General features: G+C 34.5%; 1 protein-coding gene across 10 annotated transcripts in view; it reads left to right on the forward strand.

Moving 5' to 3' along the window:
• LOC111044940 (phosphatidylinositol 4-phosphate 5-kinase type-1 alpha) overlaps positions 1 to 21,759 on the forward strand; it is a 153,881-nt gene that overhangs the window by 51,943 nt on the left and 80,179 nt on the right. For all 10 annotated transcript variants that reach the window (XM_022330206.2, XM_022330212.2, XM_039442921.1 and 7 more), the window contains exons 8-11: positions 3,232 to 3,366; positions 5,806 to 5,886; positions 12,852 to 13,024; positions 18,023 to 18,155. In XM_022330206.2, coding sequence (XP_022185898.1) covers positions 3,232 to 3,366; positions 5,806 to 5,886; positions 12,852 to 13,024; positions 18,023 to 18,155 — 522 coding nt within the window. The remainder of the gene's footprint in view (positions 1 to 3,231; positions 3,367 to 5,805; positions 5,887 to 12,851; positions 13,025 to 18,022; positions 18,156 to 21,759) is intronic.

A 21,759-nucleotide genomic window follows, 5' to 3' on the forward strand; every position in this document is an offset into this window, starting at 1 on the left:
TCGACCGTATGGTTTACTAACTCTTCCAAAATGTACTGCATAAAGTAATTGTTGGTTCTATATTTAGAGAAACAAGTTTAATGAAACAAATGGAAATATAATCAATTAATTGCTTAATCTGAAATGATGATTATCTACAACATTATAAGTAGAACTAAGTGATTTGAAAATAAATACCAAACTGTAAATACATAAATCTCTCAAAATAATGCAGGTATTTCATCCATGAATTCAATCATAAATTTTAAAAGGTGGAATCACTGTCATTAAAGCTATTATTCAGTGTTTTCTACCAGCACTTGCTGAGTGAATTTTTGAAGTCATCTATTCATAGTTCTAATGTATGGTCATTCATAAAGTTCAACATTCACTTAAGATCAAGATGGACAGTTGAGAAGATTGTTTTAAAAATAATGTATTCACTTATCATTCAGGGAATAGAGCTGTTCATAATATTTGGGATTCCTTCCATAAAGAAATTTATGTAACAAAGTCGAATAATGTGATAACATTTTAACATCAAATTATTGATTTAATGTTATCACATTATTAGATTCTGTTACACAAATTATTTCTTTATGGAAGGAATCCCAAATATTATGAACAGCTCTATTCCCTGAATGATAAGTGAATACATTGTTTTTTAAACACTCTTCTCAACTGTCCATCTTGATCTCATGTGGTATACTGTAATATGTACTGAAATATTGTATACTGTAAGCTATTAATGATTTCAAAATTCAGTAAGTTTTACAATTATTTTAGTCACATACCTGTTATGTCTTACTATTTATTGAATATCTAACATCAAATCGATAATAAAACATCGAAGTGGATAAACTTTTTGAAAAAAAATGGGAAACTGTATAAAATGACATTGCCTATATAAAGTTTAAAAAATGAGTGGAATTTTATCTTACCTAACTAACTTATTCTAACTATGGGTTCCAAAGAATTTTTCCATCCTGGTCAACAAAAAAGAATTCATATGCATTTCCTTTTGAGCACATTCTCTTCAATATTTTTTTTTGTAAATGGTACCTGAAAAAAGAAACATATTTAATCTTTCAACATATATATCCATTTTGGAGATAAAGTAAAGTTAATCATCAATGATAGATAATACATAGTTTGGACTTTGAATAAATTAGAAGTGAACTGGGCCTCAATAAACTATTTACATTAGATAGACTATACATACTATAAGTATATAGCCTACTTAGATTTGTAGCACATAACAGAAAACACTTTAAAGTTTTATAATATAAATTAAAACAGGAGACACACGACATAGATAGATTAAAAAAAAAACACTGAAAAACTTACATTACACTCTCTGCTCGGTCGAGAAAAGGGACACAGTTCCTCGAAAATTTCCGATTATAATGTAAGTTTTTCAGTGTTTTAAATCCATCTATGTTGTGTGTCTCCAGTTTTAATTTATACTATTTACATTGATATACCTGGCATCATATATATATTGGCATCATCAATATCAATCAATAGAGCATGAATAAGTTTTTCAAATACATTACTATTTTAGTTTTAAATGAGTTTGGTAGCAATGGTCAACCAGAAAAATAGTACCTATTTTATATTTTTTCAATGGCAGTCTTTCAATATTCAATTACACTGACTCTGATCAAGTTATTTCTATAACAATCCATGTAATTTTGTTTCCAAGTGAATTTGAATTAAAAGAAGATTAATTCATAGATAGGTACCAAAGACAAAGTAAATGTTCTAATAGTCAGGTTAGTTTTGTTATTGTATTGATAAACTATGTGTTTACAATATTTTGAGGTGCAACAAGGATAATGGAAGTTTAGGACTTAGAATGTAATGAAATACTTCAAAGTCAAATGATGATGTTATTTTCAATAAATCTGTTTGTGAAAACTACTAGCTGCATTAAAAAAATGTATTTTGTGATTAGGCCAACTCAATGAAAGTGTAAAAGATTATTAGCATGAAATGCTATCTTATCTTATCATGAAATGCAAAATGATATCTTGGTTGAATAATGTTCTGAATCTGATCATTTAATGTTAATCTAATCAACCAAGCTTGAATGAGTTTAAATCTATATAGTTGATTAGATTTCTCTCTTTCTTGTGATAATTCTCTACCATACACAAACTGGCTAGTCTAGGCTTTACATTATTATTACATTATTATTAAGTAAATACTAGAAATTATACTTAAAATAAATAAACCTTTGTCTACCTACTTCTAACTTCTTGAAAAATGAAAAAGATAGCAATTTAGACCTAGAGACTAGGTTATTAAAGACCTACTACAGTAGGAGGCTACCTGAATAAAAATTGTAAACATGCTGGTAGGCTACTTATAAAAATTGTATCAAATTGTGTACGGTAGATCTAGCCTACTTTATTATGAGAAATTTAAGTCTACTTACTTGACTCCTCTATCCTCTTTCACATCAGCAATTTTTAACCATATTCTACTTTTCAAATAGGTAATTCGTTGTGCAGGTCTGGAAAGTACTAAACTTTGAACTGTCGCATAAAATTTATAATTAATTTCACGCCTTTCTGTTGTAAATCCATTTTCAATTTCTCTTGTAAAAATTATAAGAATAAAGAAACCAATGGAAATATTTTATACCTCAATTTTCTAATGAAAATTAATTTCACAGTATAATAGTAGCGATCCGAAATCTGACAACCAATATCAAAACAAACCATTCAACAATTAAAGATTGAGGATAAAAAGAACATGGCGTCTGATCCAGAGAAAGAATATTCTGCTGGTGTCACGTGATCAGAGCAGAAAAATATTTCGAAGCTGTCTGTTCCCGTCGACAGAATCCCGAAATTAGTTCTTTTTCGACAAAACGGTTCACGAGCAGTGATCGGTCGAAGCAAAATAGCATTGTGTTGATAGGCCTTAAAATGAACGGCAAAATGAACGACAGTTCGTCTCTGATTTGAATAGTTCTTTTTTTCTGCTCAACTTTCTGCCGATGGGTGAACACTCCCATAAGAACCAATGTTAATTTAAAGTGAATTCTGTCGTCTGCCCGTTACGAAAACACGGCTTTACAGATTCTTAATTACCGAGGATGGTTATAGGCTTATTTTAAATTCTTGAAGATTTCAGTAGGTCAAGTTTTCAGTTTGTTCTTAATTAAGATCTTAAGTTCTTAATTCGACCTTTGCGGAGCACGGGTTACCTGCTAGTCAATAATAAATTCTATTCGTGTTTCAGGCTTCCAAATCAGAGAGACAGAAAAAGTCTCCAACCTATAAAGATCTGGATTTCATGGAGCATCATTCGTCAGGAATCTTCCTTGAAGCCGACACTTACAACGCATTAGTCAAAACTATCCAAAGGGATTGTCGGGTGAGTTGAATTTTATCACCAATTGTTCAACTATTTAATATTTTACTTGGCTTCCCAATAGGCGTAACCGTCCACTGGAACCGTATTCAACCGATCCGTTCGGCCGTTGGATTGGACGAATCTGCCGGCCGTTAATTCGGCCGAATATGGTCGTCCACTGGAACCGTATTCAACCGATCCGTTCGGCCGTTGGATTGGATGAATCTGCCGGCCGTTAATTCGGCCGAATATGGTCGTCCATTGGAACCGTTTACGTCAGTCCAGTTGCCAATTATTGAATTAACTACTATCATAGCCACCAAAACTTTTCATAATGATTCTATTAAAATTTTAAAAATTCAATAAACAAATATCCACCAAATTAGTTATTCATTACAATAATCTTACCTTCAGATCCTATTTGTTCAGCAATCTTTGTCCACAGATTCCTTTGAACATAAAGACGATGATATCTTTTGTCTCTCACATCCCACAATGAAACATTGCTCTTGAACCAAACTTATCAACTTTTCATTGTCCATAGTTAAAACTTTATAAAACAGAACACGTTCAAAAAACAAAATCAGACAAGACTGTGAAACAATTTTGAGGTTAGGATGATGTTATCTCAGCTCGACTTCGACCGGATAGAGCCGGAAAATCCCATTCAATTCGGATCGAAAAATTGATCGGCCGATTTTAGGTTAGGAACACTTTGTTGTCTCAGCAACATCATGGAAAATCCCATTCAATTTGGATCGAAAACTTAATCGGCCGGAGACGGCCGTGCACGGCCGTATGAACCTGTTGCAATGGACGAGCATAGCTTTCTTTGTTAGGGGATCGTTCGGACGAGTTCGTTAGTTTTCGGCCGATTCTAGTTCGGACGAAATCGGTTCCAGTGGACGGCCCACTTTAATGTTACTTTGTACGCTGACGATACAATCTTGATGTTTAATGATTGGAGCCTCAATGATCTTGAAATAAATGCTATCACCATAGAGAAGAGATAGCACAAAAATATATCCCATGGCATAGGGCGTTTATGTTTCAAATTCCAATGCTAACTCAAGCCGATTATCGTATTAGTTATTGTCTAGAAGCTATGTGATGCTGATAGTCTCTCATACTGTGCAGTTCTTACAATCTCACCCGTCCAAAACACTATTAATAGATTAGTAGTTGACAGTAATCAACTTGAGTTAACAAAAAACGGCTTCAAACTTGGAACATGAACGACCTATGCAATGGGATATCTTCTCATGCTATTACTCTTACTAACTCTATTGTTCAGTGTTATAACAAATCGTTTTAATCAGTTTGTTCCAATTAGAGCTAATGTATGGAGTTTGGTTTTGAAAATTATTTCTTTGAACCGGTAATTAGTATTGGAGACACCTTAGTTGGAAATTTCACAGAGCAACTGCTTTAGATCTGATAATATAAACCTTTCGTGGGATGCACTTATCGAAAAACTGACAAGTACTAATCTATTTGTGCTACGGATCATTGTAACATATGTACCCCTTGGAACAGGAAAAGTCCTGTATTTTTCACTAATTTAATCACATTTATCATGGCTTAGAACTTGAGGAAACTACATCTTTGCAGAACTTATATAAAATATTTATTCTGTAAATAAGGGCAATACGATATCTAGCAGGATTAGGCTTCAAAGTCAACTACACTTGCCGAGATTCATTCAAAGAAATATCAGTTCTCACTGTTCCATGCATTTTTATTTATAAAGTAATTCTTTTTGTGGTAAAAACTGTCGACGATTTCAAGACACACTTAGATTTTCATCTAAACAATCGCAGTGTCCAGTCTTAGAGACTATCTTTATTCATTCATGACTAAAATTTAACAGGCTTTCGTGCAATCGAGCCTTTATCTAATAGAAGTCCAGTTCTCCAATTTTCCCTGCAAATACGACTCACACTAGGCATTCAACTGATTGAAATTTCTGCTATTGAAATGATTTTATTCAGACATTGAGATTCTTTCCACTCTTTTTCAACCTCGAATATTTCTACTTAGAACAAGTCAAAGAGTTCTTGTATATTTCAATGACTCCTTGACTTGTTCTAAGCAGAAATATTCGAGGTGGAAGAAATAGAGGGGTTTGGACATCCCTATCGAATGGATCCAGAGGCAGATGCTCATAGGTTACATGATAGGAACAAGAAGAAGAAGAAGAAGATGCCAAGGAAACGATGGCTACAGGACTGAGATGGAATGTCAGTGAGATGTTGGAAGTGAAAAGCCGTTGTACGAGACGAGTGGAGGCAAATCGTATAGAAAGCCAAGGTACACCCCGGACTGTAGTGCTAACAGAAGAACAAACCACTTCTTCTGCTTTATCCACTGAAGTATGGACACATTCTGTTATGAAAAGTAAAATACTGATGGTTTTATTTATTAATATTGGAAATTTAATGGAATTATTGGGTTTTTCAGGTCTTGGAAAGCTTCAAAATCATGGATTACAGCTTGCTCGTTGGCGTTCATAACTTGGATCAAGCGTTGAGAGAAAAGGCTGTACGTAACAAACAATGTTTTTTTTTTAATCCATTTGTTCAAATGATTTTTCACAACGTATCTCATCTCATCTATGTTATGCTTGCATTCATATTTTATTTGTTCAATAGATCACATTGTAAATCATCCTATATGTTATGCCTGCTTTCATATTCTATTTGATTCATCACATTGTGTATCATCTCATCTATGGCGTGTTTGCATTCATATTTTATTTTTCCTGTATCTATACTCTTTCATTAACATCATTTGAAACGTATTAACATACTAAAAAATCTGAAAATTCAAAAATGGTTCCTGAACGAGCGGAACATAGGACTTTTATCACTTATCTTCCCGTCAAACCTCAATTTTATTTCAAGCTTTTTTCATGTGACATGAAAAGCAAATATTCCTAATAACATGACCAGATCACTAATCTTTCTTGCAGTGAAAAAATGCGGTTGAATCCTGAAACCTTCTCAATAGTATACAGACAATTATTGGGTGGCTCGTTGGAGTGCGTGATAACGCGCTGGTCTAATAATCAGGAGAACCCGAGTTCGAATCTCGACCGGGGCAAAAGTTTTTGACCACAGCACAATCACATAGATACAGCCACCTCGACTTTCAGAGGAGACGATAACCCCCTTCGGTCCCAACTACCTAAAAAGTAGTCGTCATCTCTCATCATCTTCCCTCTCTCTCATTACCCACGCACAAGCCTGAGAGCTTATGTGGGCATCACCCTCAGTATTATTATTCAATCTAGACGTTCTAACTGTAGTGAGGTCCACGTTATAATGGCAGTATTTGATTTACCGATATCAGCTATCCTCTATAGAAGGCAGTGGCAAGGCAAAGAATCGCCAGCGCTGTTCTCCTATCTTTCCCCATTGCCATTATAACGTGAACCTTGCCATAGGTTTTCCAATTTGAATTATTACAGCAGGTCATCCTTTCACTACCCTGGTAAGACCACATATTATTCTGGAAATTATTTCCTAGTCCGAGTAATGGTGGTTTATGGTTATTGTTCATTATGTTTTGTATTTCTGTTTTGAAATAAAAACACATAGATGTTGTCAGTTTTCTACACTTTAATTTGGTACACGACCATGGTTTCGTGACCACACAGGTCACATTTTCAAGCTGACTAAAACTAAAACGGACATATTGGGCTGTTCAAAATAATACATGGTAGCCAACTTAACCTAAAGAAATAAAATAGCCTACTAAATAATTTGATGCATTGAGACAATAATAAATGGTGAGTTTCATAATCTAATAATGTTTAAAAATTCCAAAATATATTTTAGTAGAATTGAATAAATATATTAATCTATGAAACTAATCAGAAAGAAAGAATAATCATGTAGCCTAAGTAAGTTTGAAAGTTGGGAAACAGCTGAGAGGAGTGAATGTAGTCTGTTTACCATTCCAATCAAAATTGTAAATATAACCTATTTCTATGAATTTAGGATCGAAGTTAAAGAATTCCCACAGTTAGATTAATGGAAAACACAAAGAACTTGAAAATTAAAAGAACTAACCCTATAAATAATTAAGTAGAATTGAATAAATATATTAATCTATGAAACTAATCAGAAAGAATAATCATGTAGCCGAAGTAAGTTGGAAGTTAGGGAACAGCTGAGAGGGGTGAATGTAGTCTGTTACCATTCCAATTAAAATTGTAAATATAACCTATTTCAATGAATGTGAGATTGAAATGAAAGAATCCTTATAGTTAAAGTAATTAAAAACATAAAGAACTTGAAAATTAAAAGAACTAATCCTATAAATAATTTTAATCTCAAGATAAGTCAAAAAGATAAGTCATATTAAAAACTGTGAAGCTGATATTTTAGGAAATGTGGTTTGATGGTCTAATTGAATAAATTGAATGGATGGCAAATGAATGAATGATTATGCTAGCTCTAATCACACTATAACCTGAATGACTAAGAAGTACATAAATTTTCCAACTACAAGTACAATATTTATTCTACAGCAGATCTTAAATTATCAGAAAAAATCTAATCCTACTATTGTGTGTTGTACAGTTATTGTTGTGAGGTGACTATTGTGTTTGCTTAGTTACTTCTTAAAACCATTTTACTAATGTAGCAGTTAACAAATTCCAACTGTTCGTTAAGGTTGTCACTGTTTGGACATCCAATGATTTTTTGGATTTCCATTGCTTCTAAAATATTCAAAAGCCTTCCTTTTTCGCATACATGTAGAATGTTCACATCTTTGGTGTGATCAAAGCTGTGTCCTGCCGTGATTAAGTGCTCTGCAAATTTGGATGTGTCCTTCTTGTGCTCCCATGCTGTTTTGTGCTCTAAGATCCTGATTCTGAATTTTCTTCCTGTCTGACCTACATATTGGGCATTGCACTCCCCACACTTCAACAGATACACTCCACTTTTATCCCATTTTTCAATTTTGTCTTTTGACATGTTCAACATTTTGTGTAGAGTTGGAATGGTTTTGAAGGCCACTCTAAAACCATTCCTTCTAAGTAGCCTTCCTATCTTCTCTGAAACTAATCCTAAATATGGTATTGTGATCCATTTTACTTCATCCTGTGGGTTTGAACTTGTGTATATTTCTTTCAGTATCTTCTGGTTTTTCTTCTTTTGGAGTAATCTAATTATGAACCTATTGTTGTATCCATTGTTCTCTGCAATTTTTAGGATGGTGTCCAGTTCTGTTTTGAAATCTGTGTGATCTAATGGGATGTGTATTAGTCTGTCTAGTATTGAATGGAATGCTGCTGATTTATGTGATTGTGGATGGCAAGATGAGTTTGGTATAACTGTGTCCGTGCTCGTAGGTTTTCTGAATATTGCAAATTTGTGTTTTCCTTCTTGTTCACTAATAGTTAAGTCCAGGTAGTTGATGGAGTTGTTGACACCCACTTCTTTTGTAAACTTGATGTTTTGGTGGATGTTGTTGATAAAGTTGTGGAATAGATCTAGTTGTCTATTTGATCCATTCCATAAGCAAAGAACATCATCTACATACCGAAACCAGTACCCTATGTAGTTTCTGAAACGTGGAGCATTGAGGATTTCTTTTTCAAATTTGTCCATGAATATTTCAGCTAACAGTGGTGAAAGAGGTGAGCCCATAGCTAGTCCATGTTTTTGTTGATAAATATGGCCATTGAACTTGAAAAAATTTTGGTTGGTGCAAACTTCCATGAGTGTCACTAATTCGTGGATCTGATCTGGGTTGATAGGTGAGTTTTCTAGGATAGTCTTGGCCTGTTCAATGCTTTCCTGTACAGGGACACTAGTAAATAAATTCTTTACATCAAATGAGACTATGGTGGAATTCGGTGGGAAATTCAACTTGGATAGTTTTTCTGTAAGTTCAACTGAGTTTTTAACACTATATTGTGGTTTGAATGCTGTGTAGTTTCGGAACAGACTGTTTATCTTGAATGAGAGTTTGTGGGTAGGTGAACCTATGAAGGAAACCACAGGTCTTATAGGAGCTCCTGCCTTGTGTAACTTGGGAAGACCAAATAGTCGAGGTGTCAGGGGGTTCATGTTGATTAGTTTTCTTCTGTCCCATGTATTGCCTAAAATTCTGCTTCCATTCACTTTGGATCTTACTGTTGTGTTGTATTTTTCAGTTGGGTCTCTGTCTAGATTCTCAAAGTTGTTTTCTGATATAAAGTTTTCAACTTTCTCCACATAGTCCTCTTTTTTCAAAATGACAGTTGTGTTTCCTTTGTCTGATTTTGTAAGAACTAGGTTAGACTCTTTCACTTTATCTTCAATTTTCTTGATGATGACACTACAATTATTGTTCTTTTTGTGTGGTGTGTTGGTTTTGGTTTTACTGAGAATTTCGATGCACTGGTTACTCAAAAGTTTGTTGTGGTTGACTTCTTCACTTTTGTCCAGGTGAGCAGCAAGTATCTGTAGGTTGTCCCTGTTAGTTTTTTCAAAAAAAAAAAAAAAAAAATCATTGGATGTCCAAACAGTGACAACCTTAACGAACAGTTGGAATTTGTTAACTGCTACATTAGTAAAATGGTTTTAAGAAGTAACTAAGCAAACACAATAGTCACCTCACAACAATAACTGTACAACACACAATAGTAGGATTAGATTTTTTCTGATAATTTAAGATCTGCTGTAGAATAAATATTGTACTTGTAGTTGGAAAATTTATGTACTTCTTAGTCATTCAGGTTATAGTGTGATTAGAGCTAGCATAATCATTCATTCATTTGCCATCCATTCAATTTATTCAATTAGACCATCAAACCACATTTCCTAAAATATCAGCTTCACAGTTTTTAATATGACTTATCTTTTTGACTTATCTTGAGATTAAAATTATTTATAGGATTAGTTCTTTTAATTTTCAAGTTCTTTATGTTTTTAATTACTTTAACTATAAGGATTCTTTCATTTCAATCTCACATTCATTGAAATAGGTTATATTTACAATTTTAATTGGAATGGTAAACAGACTACATTCACCCCTCTCAGCTGTTCCCTAACTTCCAACTTACTTCGGCTACATGATTATTCTTTCTGATTAGTTTCATAGATAATATATTTATTCAATTCTACTTAATTATTTATAGGGTTAGTTCTTTTAATTTTCAAGTTCTTTGTGTTTTCCATTAATCTAACTGTGGGAATTCTTTAACTTCGATCCTAAATTCATAGAAATAGGTTATATTTACAATTTTGATTGGAATGGTAAACAGACTACATTCACTCCTCTCAGCTGTTTCCCAACTTTCAAACTTACTTAGGCTACATGATTATTCTTTCTTTCTGATTAGTTTCATAGATTAATATATTTATTCAATTCTACTAAAATATATTTTGGAATTTTTAAACATTATTAGATTATGAAACTCACCATTTATTATTGTCTCAATGCATCAAATTATTTAGTAGGCTATTTTATTTCTTTAGGTTAAGTTGGCTACCATGTATTATTTTGAACAGCCCAATATGTCCGTTTTAGTTTTAGTCAGCTTGAAAATGTGACCTGTGTGGTCACGAAACCATGGTCGTGTACCAAATTAAAGTGTAGAAAACTGACAACATCTATGTGTTTTTATTTCATCATGGAACGTTTCTACAACATCGACCACAACTCAGTTGAAATATTTCTGTTTTCATCTCTCATATTTTATTGTTATTGTCATTCATTTTTTTATTGCTATCATCATTCATATTTCAGTTCACTTTATAATTATTCTAGTTTTTCATTTAAGGCTGTGCAAAGACTAAAAATAAACTTTCTACTGGAGATATTTTTCAAAGTTTTTCGATTTGTATATCATCAAGCTATCAAAATGAAAACGTTTTCTCAGGAAAACATTTTTTTTTCGATCATTACTTTTTGAGATATGAGCGCCCAAAGTTTGGGACAACATTTCAAATTCGGTAAAAGATAAATCCATGCGATTCAGAGGATAAATTCTTCACGGTATTGTTGATTGAATAAAACAAAAATCTTTTGAAAATATCAATTTTTGAGAAGTTATTCAATTACCCAAAAATTACCAAAAATAACTCAACTGAAAGTCATTTTTGGTCATTTTTAGTAAATTGAATAACTTTTTCAGAAATGTATATCTTCAGAAAATTTTTGTTCTATTTAATCAAAATTACCATGTACCATCCTCTAAATTTCATGGATTTATCTCTTACCGAATTTGAAATGTTCTGTCCCGAAAATTTAAACTTTAGGCGCTCATATCTCGAAAAGTAATGATTGGAAAAAAATGTTTCCCTGAGAAAACTATTTCATTTTGATAGTTTGATGATATACAAATCGAAAAACTTTGAAAAATATCACCAGTAGAAAGTTTATTTTTAGCCTTTGCACGGCCTTAATCGTTTCCAAATAAGAAACAACACAGATTTTTTATTTATATTCTTTGAATTAGAAATTTGTTTTCTGTTGTTTTTTAAAGTTTAATTATCAACCTAACAAAAATTTGAAATGGTTTGTTTCAATTTTAATTCATGTTTTCAAGACTTATGATTTGGTGGATATAACCTTCATAATTTTTGGACTATTTGAGAAAAAAGTAAGAAATAGAAGTTTTGGGCAATAGCCTGTTTTTCTTTTCTGAATATTGTATTTGTTTTGGACTGCAAAATGTTGATGAAAATGTGGGTTTCCAAGAAAAACTAAATAATATATGATATAATAAAGGAAAGAATTAGGGATAGGAAATTCACGAATCCCGCATCATCACGTCTGAACTACTCAACTGATTAACTCTGCATGTACTATTGAGTTCAAGTTTGCAGCAGTCGTTCATTTCGCAAAAATTGCTGTTCCACGTTTTCTTGAAGTCAAGTAAACTTGACTAATGTAAACGTGTTTGGTGGGTTTCCACCCCAAATAAATGCTGATGAGAATTCCTGCACAGATGAACCCGCATCATCCTTGCTCAACTGATATCGGGCTACTCTGTGATTGTGAACAGTTAGGCTCAACTCACACTTAGGCGACTCATGTCGAGAAGAAACTCGACTCTAGTCGAGAGCATGTGTTTCCAAATGGTGACAGTAGATTCTAGTCTCCGCGACATCACCATTTGAAAACACATGCTCTCGACTAGAGTCGAGTCTCTTCTCGACTTGAGTCGCGTAAGTGTAAGTTGAGCCAGAATGTCCAGAATGACTGATGGTGTGCGTGATACATGGCGGACCCCACAGCACGGAGTATCTTTTCAGCTGCCCTTCGGAGCCGACACTACTGACAGCCGCCAGCCCCTGTGGGGTGGCCCGCTTCCTGGGCCTTGAGACGGAGGAGCAGTGAAACAACAGGGTTCCCCAAGTTGCTACAACATCAACAAATGCAAACGCCCCTTAAGAGACGTTTATGCAACCAGGCCATAAAATTTAAAACGTTATCTTGTTGATTGTGTGTATTTTTTAAAAAGTTTAAGATTTATTTGAAGTACTTGTGCATTTAACTAACAGGAGAAACGGCAAGCGAAACAAGGCACAGAACATGAAGAAACGAAGGAGAGTAAGGTTTCTATCAACTTGAATAGAACCCGCTCGATCAACAGGCAGAGATTGGTCGCTCATTCTACTGCCATGGAAAGTATTCAAGCGGAGAGTGAGCCCATTGACGAGGAAGATGATGTTCCGTAAGTTAACCCAATTCTCATCAATTAATAAATAAAGAACAATATGGAATTTAGGGTTAAACGAGACGGGACCGTCGATGGACAGGTAGAAGTTCTGGTTACCCTTCAGTGGTCGCCTATTGTTATTGAATTTCGACATTTTCGTGGTTTCCACTCCGAGGAATATATTGGTGGACCAGTGTGGTTACTTGAAGGCAATCTCAGCTGTAAACCAGTGGTAGCATACAGTGATTGGATAAACACACACATTACTATCGATGATGAATACAAATTTAGTCAAATCGATGTGGGCTTTATCATAGAGAAACTATAGCGTAAGTAGATATCCCATGGTATAGGGCGTTTATGTTGCAACTTTTACTGTTACCTCAAGTGTATGAACGGCACAATATGAGAGACTACCAGTGTCACACCGCTTCACGGGAAAGAATTACGTGGACTATCAGCTTGAGATAACAGTGAAAGTTGCGACATAAACGTCCAATTCCATGGGATATCTACTTACGCTATTATTTCTCTATGGTAAAGCCCACATCGATTTTTGGACATACATTTGTTTGCCGTCCTTATAAATTCTACGAGATTGAATGGAACATGATACACATCATATGTTTGCCAAGTTGTGTTCAATCTAATAGAATTCGAAAGGACGCCAAAAAATCGTACGTTCATTAATCATCGAATTGTATGTAACTTAACTCTAGTTGGCCTGTATACACTGTCTGTATCGGTCTAAAATCAGTCAGGTCTGTATCTGACTTAGATTGCTTGTGAACAAGTTGAGTTTGATCAAATGAACCATTGGGAATAATTCAATTACAAGTACTGGATCACTGCCTTAGATTCAATAATATTGTAGAAAATAAAAGTATAGATGTAAGGTGCAAAGTAATAGATAATTTAGTGCTACCAGCTAGAATTGCCTTCAAGAAAGCACACGGGCCACTCACTAATGGAAGTAATGAAGCGGAATCAGAGGACAATAAAGTATGCTAGTCGAGAGTTAGAGGATGAACTTTTTTGGAACACTAGCCCAGTGTACAGGTAGCGTTGTCCCGTCTCGTTTCTTTTACCCCAATATGGAATTTAAGTTTGAAAACAAGTGTTTTTGATATTCAAAGCATCCAGTGACCTCCTATTAAAGTTTTGGTAGAGAGTTAGTGGGGAGGATATTTTTAATATTCTTTCCGAAAAATGGACATTGATATGTCCAAAGCTCCGCCAATTTATGTAGATGCATAACAATTTAATTATCTATAGTTATTATATTACAAATTACTTTTTCATATCATATACAGTTCAATAATTATTTTCTTAGTCTATATTATGTAAATTCATCTATAATTTTGCTGTATTGTAAGCTATTGTATAAGTGTATAAGCCAGTATATATTGTAATCTACATAAATAAAGTACTCAATCAATCAATTAAAGGGGTATAAGGACTGGTCATGTCAATTATTTTAAAGATGAGTCATTTTACTTTTAATTGATAAAAGCATTGGAGGATGAGTGATTGCCGTTTATATGCTCATTAAACTCACTTCAGGTTACCGATTAAGGTAATTCAAAAGGTAGGACAGTTGCTTTTATGTTTGTTATGTAGCCTATTTTATATTCTAGTTGTAATTTAATATTGATTTGTTGTAATATTTTGATAGTATTTATGAGTGCATTTGGGTATCAGCCAGTAGCACTCTCATTTAGAGTGGCGCAGATGGATCGGGTAGTTTTAAAATACTTTTCAAACTCAATTCAGATATTTGATTGAAATGAAGATCAGAACCTGTAGTTTAATAACAGAAAGCTAGTCACGTTAGTTTTTGAAAATTACATCCATCAAATGCCTCGCCTTCTCAAGTGACGTATTCTTGGAGTCCTTACGCATTGCCCGTTCAAACACATCACCAGAAATTGATGTGAATTGCTGCCTCCGGTCCTGAATGGTCCGGGATTTGAGCATGTAGATCCTTGCTTTTTATAGCCCCTTAAAAATAAATCAATTTGAGTATAATTAATCGAGCAGTTAGAATTTTCTCAATGTATTTATTTATTTCAGTGCCTACATAATGCAGGGCGGGGCGCAAATAGATCGGGTTATTTTAAAATGCTTATCGAACTTTCAATGGCCCATATGAATAAAGTTGAGCATTTGCTCATACTTCTAAAATATGGAGCATTTGCTTCATTTTCTATGAATAAACGTGAGCAAAACCTTTTGCTCATGCTCATCAAAAAAATAGTTTGAGCATTTGCTCAAAAGTAAAAGCTTTTGCTCAAAATTGTATGAATAAACTAGAGCATTTGCTCAACTTTTGAAGCAAATGCTTCAAAAAAGGTGAGTCTAGTCTAGAGCAGCTTATCACCTTTTGCTCATAGTAAAATGGCTCAACTAATTCGTATGAGGAAGAGGAAACTATACCAGATACTATCACAACCAATAGTGTAGAACTATAGAACTCTTTTTAGATTCAACCATGATAAATATCACCATTATTCCTACAAAAGAATAAATACAAAAGCTATCTGTTATAAAGATAGCCATCACAAAATAGAAAATAGGCATTTAAGAATATGAGAGTGTAGACGATTATAAGAAGGCTATTGATATTATAAGGATATGCTGAAGATTATTATGGAGATGACATTTTTTCACGCTCAAAAAAATCTAAAGTCAACTAACCTAAAACTGTATTCATAAAAAATAGAAAACAGAGCACAAGCGGTGCCCCCTGTTTGCATATTTAGCGCTTCCGTGAGCTATAAATACAAATTAAGGCTACAAAAGCGAATCAGCTGATGAAAAATCTTTAAAATACGTGAGCATTTGCTCCAGAGTTCAGGAGCATAAGGTAAGAGTATAAGGTAAAGCTTATTCATATCAAAATGAGCAAATGCTTTTGCTTCTACCTTTTGCTCATGAGCAAAACCTTATGCTCAATGCTTTTGCTCATGAGCATTTGCTCTGGTTTTATTCATATGGGCCATTGTCTAAGATACTGGATTGAAATAAAGTTCGAAGCGTGTAGTTACAATGGAAGTTTAGTTAGGTTGGTTTTTTTAAAAATAACTTCCATCAAATGACCCATACCGTGAGGTGTGGTGAGCGAGGGGGCCAATGGAGTTCTCCATCACGGGGAATCAAACGGCCAGGGAACAGAGCGCGTACATCTTGCATTGATATCCTAGCGGTATGCACAGTTGGAACCACATTATTGTCCATGTTGTAAGTGTGGTGATCATCAATTCCTGGTGATGTGCTTGAGCGGACAATGCGCAACGACTCCAAGAATGCTCCCCTCGAGTAGGAGGGCATTTGATGCATGAAATTAAAAATAACTTCCATTGTAGCTATACGCTTTGTACTTTATTTCAATCCAGTATCTTTGAAATTGAAAGTTTGACAAGTATTTTAAAACCATCTGATTTATCTGAGCTTAATCTTCTTGATCAATAAATTTAGTCCTATGATACACATGATTTGATTGATGTGACAGCAATTTCTCTTCAAGAACATTCATGTACTTGATATAGAGATATACTTGATTATTATGATTTATTATGTACTGAAATAAATAAATTGAGAAAATTCAAACTGCTCAACTAAGTATAGTCAAATCTAATTTATGTCCATGTCAACTTCTTCCTTTTTACTAAATTACTTGTCAACCTACCCTTTAAATCACCATAACCAATAACTTGAAGAAAACACCTGTTTGAAACTTTAATTCCATTCGTATTATATATTTGTAATGGAACAACAATTATGCTCAAAACTGTTCTTTTTTTAATTTATGCAGGATTAAAAGTTTAGGTTATTTGTCATATTCTCAAAGATTTACACTCTAAACCATAGAAATTCCCTTTTGATTCTTGCGTTCTACATATATTTCTATAGCAACATTAGTATAGAAAATTCAACATTAATTAAGAATATTTTTTCAGTAAGTTATATTTAGTTCTGAAAGTAAGACAGTATGATCTAAAGAATGATAGGTATGTTGTACCATTTACTCCGAATAACTTAGCCAGAAACACCTTGATATCAGAACATTCACTGCTTTAACAAATAATTTTGTCAAGTTTGTAAATATGAGTTTACATTTTGAGTTAAAATTTGGTTAAATAATTATATTTTAGATCACAACGAAATTCATTACTAATGTTTTGCTTTGTTGTTAGTCATTTTGTTCCACCTTTTCCCCATGTAAAAAGTAATCTGCCCCCAAAAAAATTATAACTAAAATTAGTCTTATAAAATTATATTAGTGTATTCAGATAAAAAATTAAAAGAACTATACTCTGTATTAAACCCAGAAACTAGTTCAGATTCACCTTCAGAAAAATAAAAAGTCCAGTTTGACAATATACAGTACCTTTTAATTTTTTGAGTGGAGCCTACAATAATTATATTTAGTTAATATAATGATAATTTTCAGTTGAGTAAATTTTAATTTACATGTTCTGTATATGGTACCTTGTCAAGCAGCCTTTCAAGGTTTGCTAAGGTTCAATAAACTTTCTCTACTCTTTTCTTACTCGTCGATTCTGTAGTTTAAAAAAATAATTGTTATTGATTCTAGTAAATTGTATTGTTGTTTCTTGGTCTACACAAATAATCAAATCGTTTTTTTTTTGTAAATAGAATTATTGCTGTTCCATTTCAATCTTAACTTCTTATACAATTGGTGCTTATATGAAGATAAATAAATTATTCTAAACAAGGAAGTGAAAGTTGGTATTTATTTATAAACCATTTCAATCAAGCGAAACTTCTTATACAATTGGTATTTATATGAAGATAAATAAATTATTGCAATCAAGGAAGTGAAAGTTGGTATTTATTTATAAACATTTTCAATCAATCGAAATTTCTCCTTATTCAGTTAGTATAATTTATCTATTAAGATGAAGAGAAATAAATAAATGTTCTATTTATAAAGATGTGTTTTGTAATCACTGTATTTATGTTATTCAATGATCTCGTCTATATCTGCAGGCCTGGTGGAATACCTGCAAGAAATGCCAAAGGAGAAAGGCTGTTACTATTCATCGGTATTATCGATATTCTTCAGAGTTATCGACTAAAAAAGAAACTGGAGCACACGTGGAAATCAATCCTTCATGACGGGGTAACTACAATTGATCGATATTTTTCAAAATATAGAATGAAGTAATGCTATAGAAAGATTAGGGTAGGAATTGAATAAAGGGGGACGCGACAGTCGAGGACTGCGACATTTGAGGACTGATATTCAGTCCTGAACTGTCGGGGCTGTGCAAAAATTAAAGAGTCTTCAACTGTCGCCTGGCGCAGGTGACATTTGAGGACTCTTTGTCAGGAGTCCTGGACTGGCGCAGTCCTCAACTGTCGGGGCTATGCAAAATTGAAGAGTCCTCAACTGTCGCTTGCTGCAAGCGAGAGTCTGGGATACATTTTACTGTGATACCAGACTGTACCTGTTATAATGGGTATGTTCGCTTCAACATTTCTTGAACATAGATTTGTAATCTATAATGTACTGAGAATTTGACATCCAAGTATCAAAATGGTACGAGTTTGAAATTTTTTATGAAGAAGCAACTAAGGTATATTTACAGTTGTAAAGTTGCAATACTTAATCATAAGGTGGAAGGAATAATGGGATATAAGATATTACTTAATTAATGATAAATCCATAGTAATCAAATGATAATTCTGATAATTCTTTTGGTGTTGTCTGCCATTTTGAAGACCTCGCAAATTTGGTTATTGACATCGACAAACCTGTGTTCAAATACCGAACGGCCGAACCGTACAGTCTGGTATAAGATGACTATCAGGAGTCCTGGACTGTCGCAGTCCTCAACTGACGGGGCTGTGCAAAAATTGAAGAGTCCTCAACTGTCACCTGACACAGGCGATATTTGAGGACTCTTTACCAGGAGTCATCTAGGGTCGGAGTCTTCAACTGTCGGAGTCCTCCATTGTTGCGTCTGTGCTTTTAGTCCTCTTCTGTCGGTGTCCTCGTTTGACTTCGACCCGAATAAAGTAGTATAATGGTAGAAAGTAGTATAAAGTAGTATAAGTAGTTTTAGAGTTTAAAATTAGAATTCCTCAAGACCTCAACAAAATTTGGAAACAAGAATAGGAACACCCACACTGAACGCGTGCACTTGCTGGTGGCGTTTAGTGTGAGCAGCTACAAGCAAATCACAACGTGTTTCTATGGCTCTTTCCACATTGTGTTTCTCATCTGCGCGCTTGGTCATGCATGATATCACGTGCATCCAATGAGATCATACTCTAAGAATTTTTCGCCACACTGCACAGAAAGCAGCTGTTTTCCAGTAGATCTGAAAGACATTGTTTGCAGACGAATCTCGTCTGACGTCAGAACAGGCTTCTTTCCGGCTAAGGCCGGAAAGAGTACACTTTCCGGCCGCTTTTTGAAAATTGTTGAAAAAATGTGGTTGGACAACTGTGCCATATGGTGCATTGTGTTCAGGAGGGTGAGATCGGAAAATTCCACCCCACTTTGAGTACCCTACGACGTCTGGTTCTTGAGATATGAGACATCAAAGTTCCCCCCCCCTTCATAAAAAAATCTTATTCGATTTATTATTCTTATATAGCTGATGCCAAAAAGTTGGGGAGCTTCGTGGGTCACATGGTGTAACCTACTCACAGCTGATGCAATGCATCTATTTATTGTCTCTTTTGATTTAAAAATCATCACCTGAGCCAAGCTAGATGACAACTCTACTTGACAACATCAGCTGTTGGAACGCACAAGAGACCCATGAAACCGCCTAACTTTTTGGTGTCAGCTATACCTGTAGTGTGGCGAAAAATATCGTACGTGACTCTCTCAGAAAGGTGTTTACGGTATTCAGATAACATATTCCCGGGCTCGGCAAGCCTCGCCCGGGAAACTATCCTCATACCGAAAACACTAACTTTCTGTGCTTGTAGCGTAATATACTATTCCGGAAACATGTAATTACTCCTAGCTGCATCTACCTAGAACTAGCACATGATTATTCAACTGAATTTTTGCAACATCTAGAACTTGATTTTATTTGATCGAGCCATTGTAAATGATGAATCGAATATCCAATACAAAACGTGACCTGATTAGAATACTAGCTACAATATAAGAAATGAAATCGAAGCGAACTGAAAAGGAGTAAATCGAGAAATAGAGAATATGGATATACCAAGCTTAGCAGCTGCTGCTACGTCAATTTTCATTCACATGTATTGAGTGGTTATTCACATGGGGAGATCGGAATATTTCTATTTCTACCTACCGAGTTAGTGCTTACTTACTTACTCCCAGGGCCACCTACATTTAAGTTGATATTTGGCCGCACCAACAAACTGTCTCCACGTAGTTCGCTCCTCAGCATCTCTTTCTGTCGCTCCAAGTCTCTCCATGTCAGTCTTAACCTGTTGCCACCATCTCTGTCTGGGTCTCCCACGGGGTTTTCAACTCAACTTTGAAAATTGAAAATTACTTAGATTAGCAATTATTGCTGGATTTTATCATAGAGAAACAATAGCGTAAGTAGATATCCCATGGTATAGGGCGTTTATGTCGCAAATTTTACTGTGATCTCAAGCCGATTATTGTTGATTATTGTCGAATTTTACTGTTTTGTTGGGGTGAGAGTGTATGAACGGCACAATATGAGAGACTACCAGTGTCACACAGCTTCACGGGAAAGAATTACATGAACTATCAGCTTGAGATAACAGTAAAAGTTGTGACATAAACGCCCTATACCATGGGATATCTACTTATGCTATTGTTTCTCTATGATTTTATTCAATTCATTAATTAGGGTAACCGTCCACTGGAAACGTATTCAACCGATCCGTTCGGCCGTTGAATCGGACGAATCTGCCGGCCGTTAATTCGGCCGAATATGGTCGTCCATTGGAAAAGTTTACGTCAGTCTAGTTCAGTAGTTGGCTGAACTATTGAATATTGAATTAACTACTATCATAGCCATCAACATTTTTCATAAACAATGATTATATTGAGATTTTGAAAATTGAATAAACAAATATCCACTAAATTAGTTATTCATTACAATAATCTTACCTTCCGATCCTATTTGTTCAGCAATCTTTTTCCACAAATTTCTTTGAACATCACGACGATGATATCTTTTGTCTCGCATATCCCACAATGGAACATGCTCTTGAACCAAACTTATCAACTTTTCATTGTCCATAGTTACAACTTTATAAAACAGAACAACTTCAAAAAACAAAAACAAACAAGACTGTGAAACAATTTTAGGTTAGGATGATGTTGTCTCAGCTCGACTTCGGACGGATAGAGCCGGAAAATCCCATTCAATTCGGATCGAAAAATTGATCGGCCGATTTTAGGTTAGGAACACTTTGTTGTCTCAGCTCGACTAGTTAGTTCGGCCGAATAGAGCCGGAAAATCCCATTCAATTCGGATCGAAATATTGATCGGCCGGAGATGGCCGTGCACGGTCGTATAAACCTGTTGCAATGGACGAGCATCTATTCCTTTCTTTGTTGGGGGATCGTTCGGTAGTTTGCGGTCGATGCTAGCTCGGACGAAAACGGTTCTAGTGGTCGGCCCACCTTGAGCTCTTAATAGATTCTAATGATTCTTTATAGATGAAGTATTTGCCGATATTTGTTTGAAGATATTTAACCAAGTCTTGAAAATCACTTAGAATTAGCAATTATTGCTGGATTTTATTCAATT

Source organism: Nilaparvata lugens, chromosome X (assembly GCF_014356525.2).
Source record: "Nilaparvata lugens isolate BPH chromosome X, ASM1435652v1, whole genome shotgun sequence".
In the NCBI taxonomy this organism is placed as follows: Eukaryota; Metazoa; Arthropoda; class Insecta; order Hemiptera; family Delphacidae; genus Nilaparvata; species Nilaparvata lugens.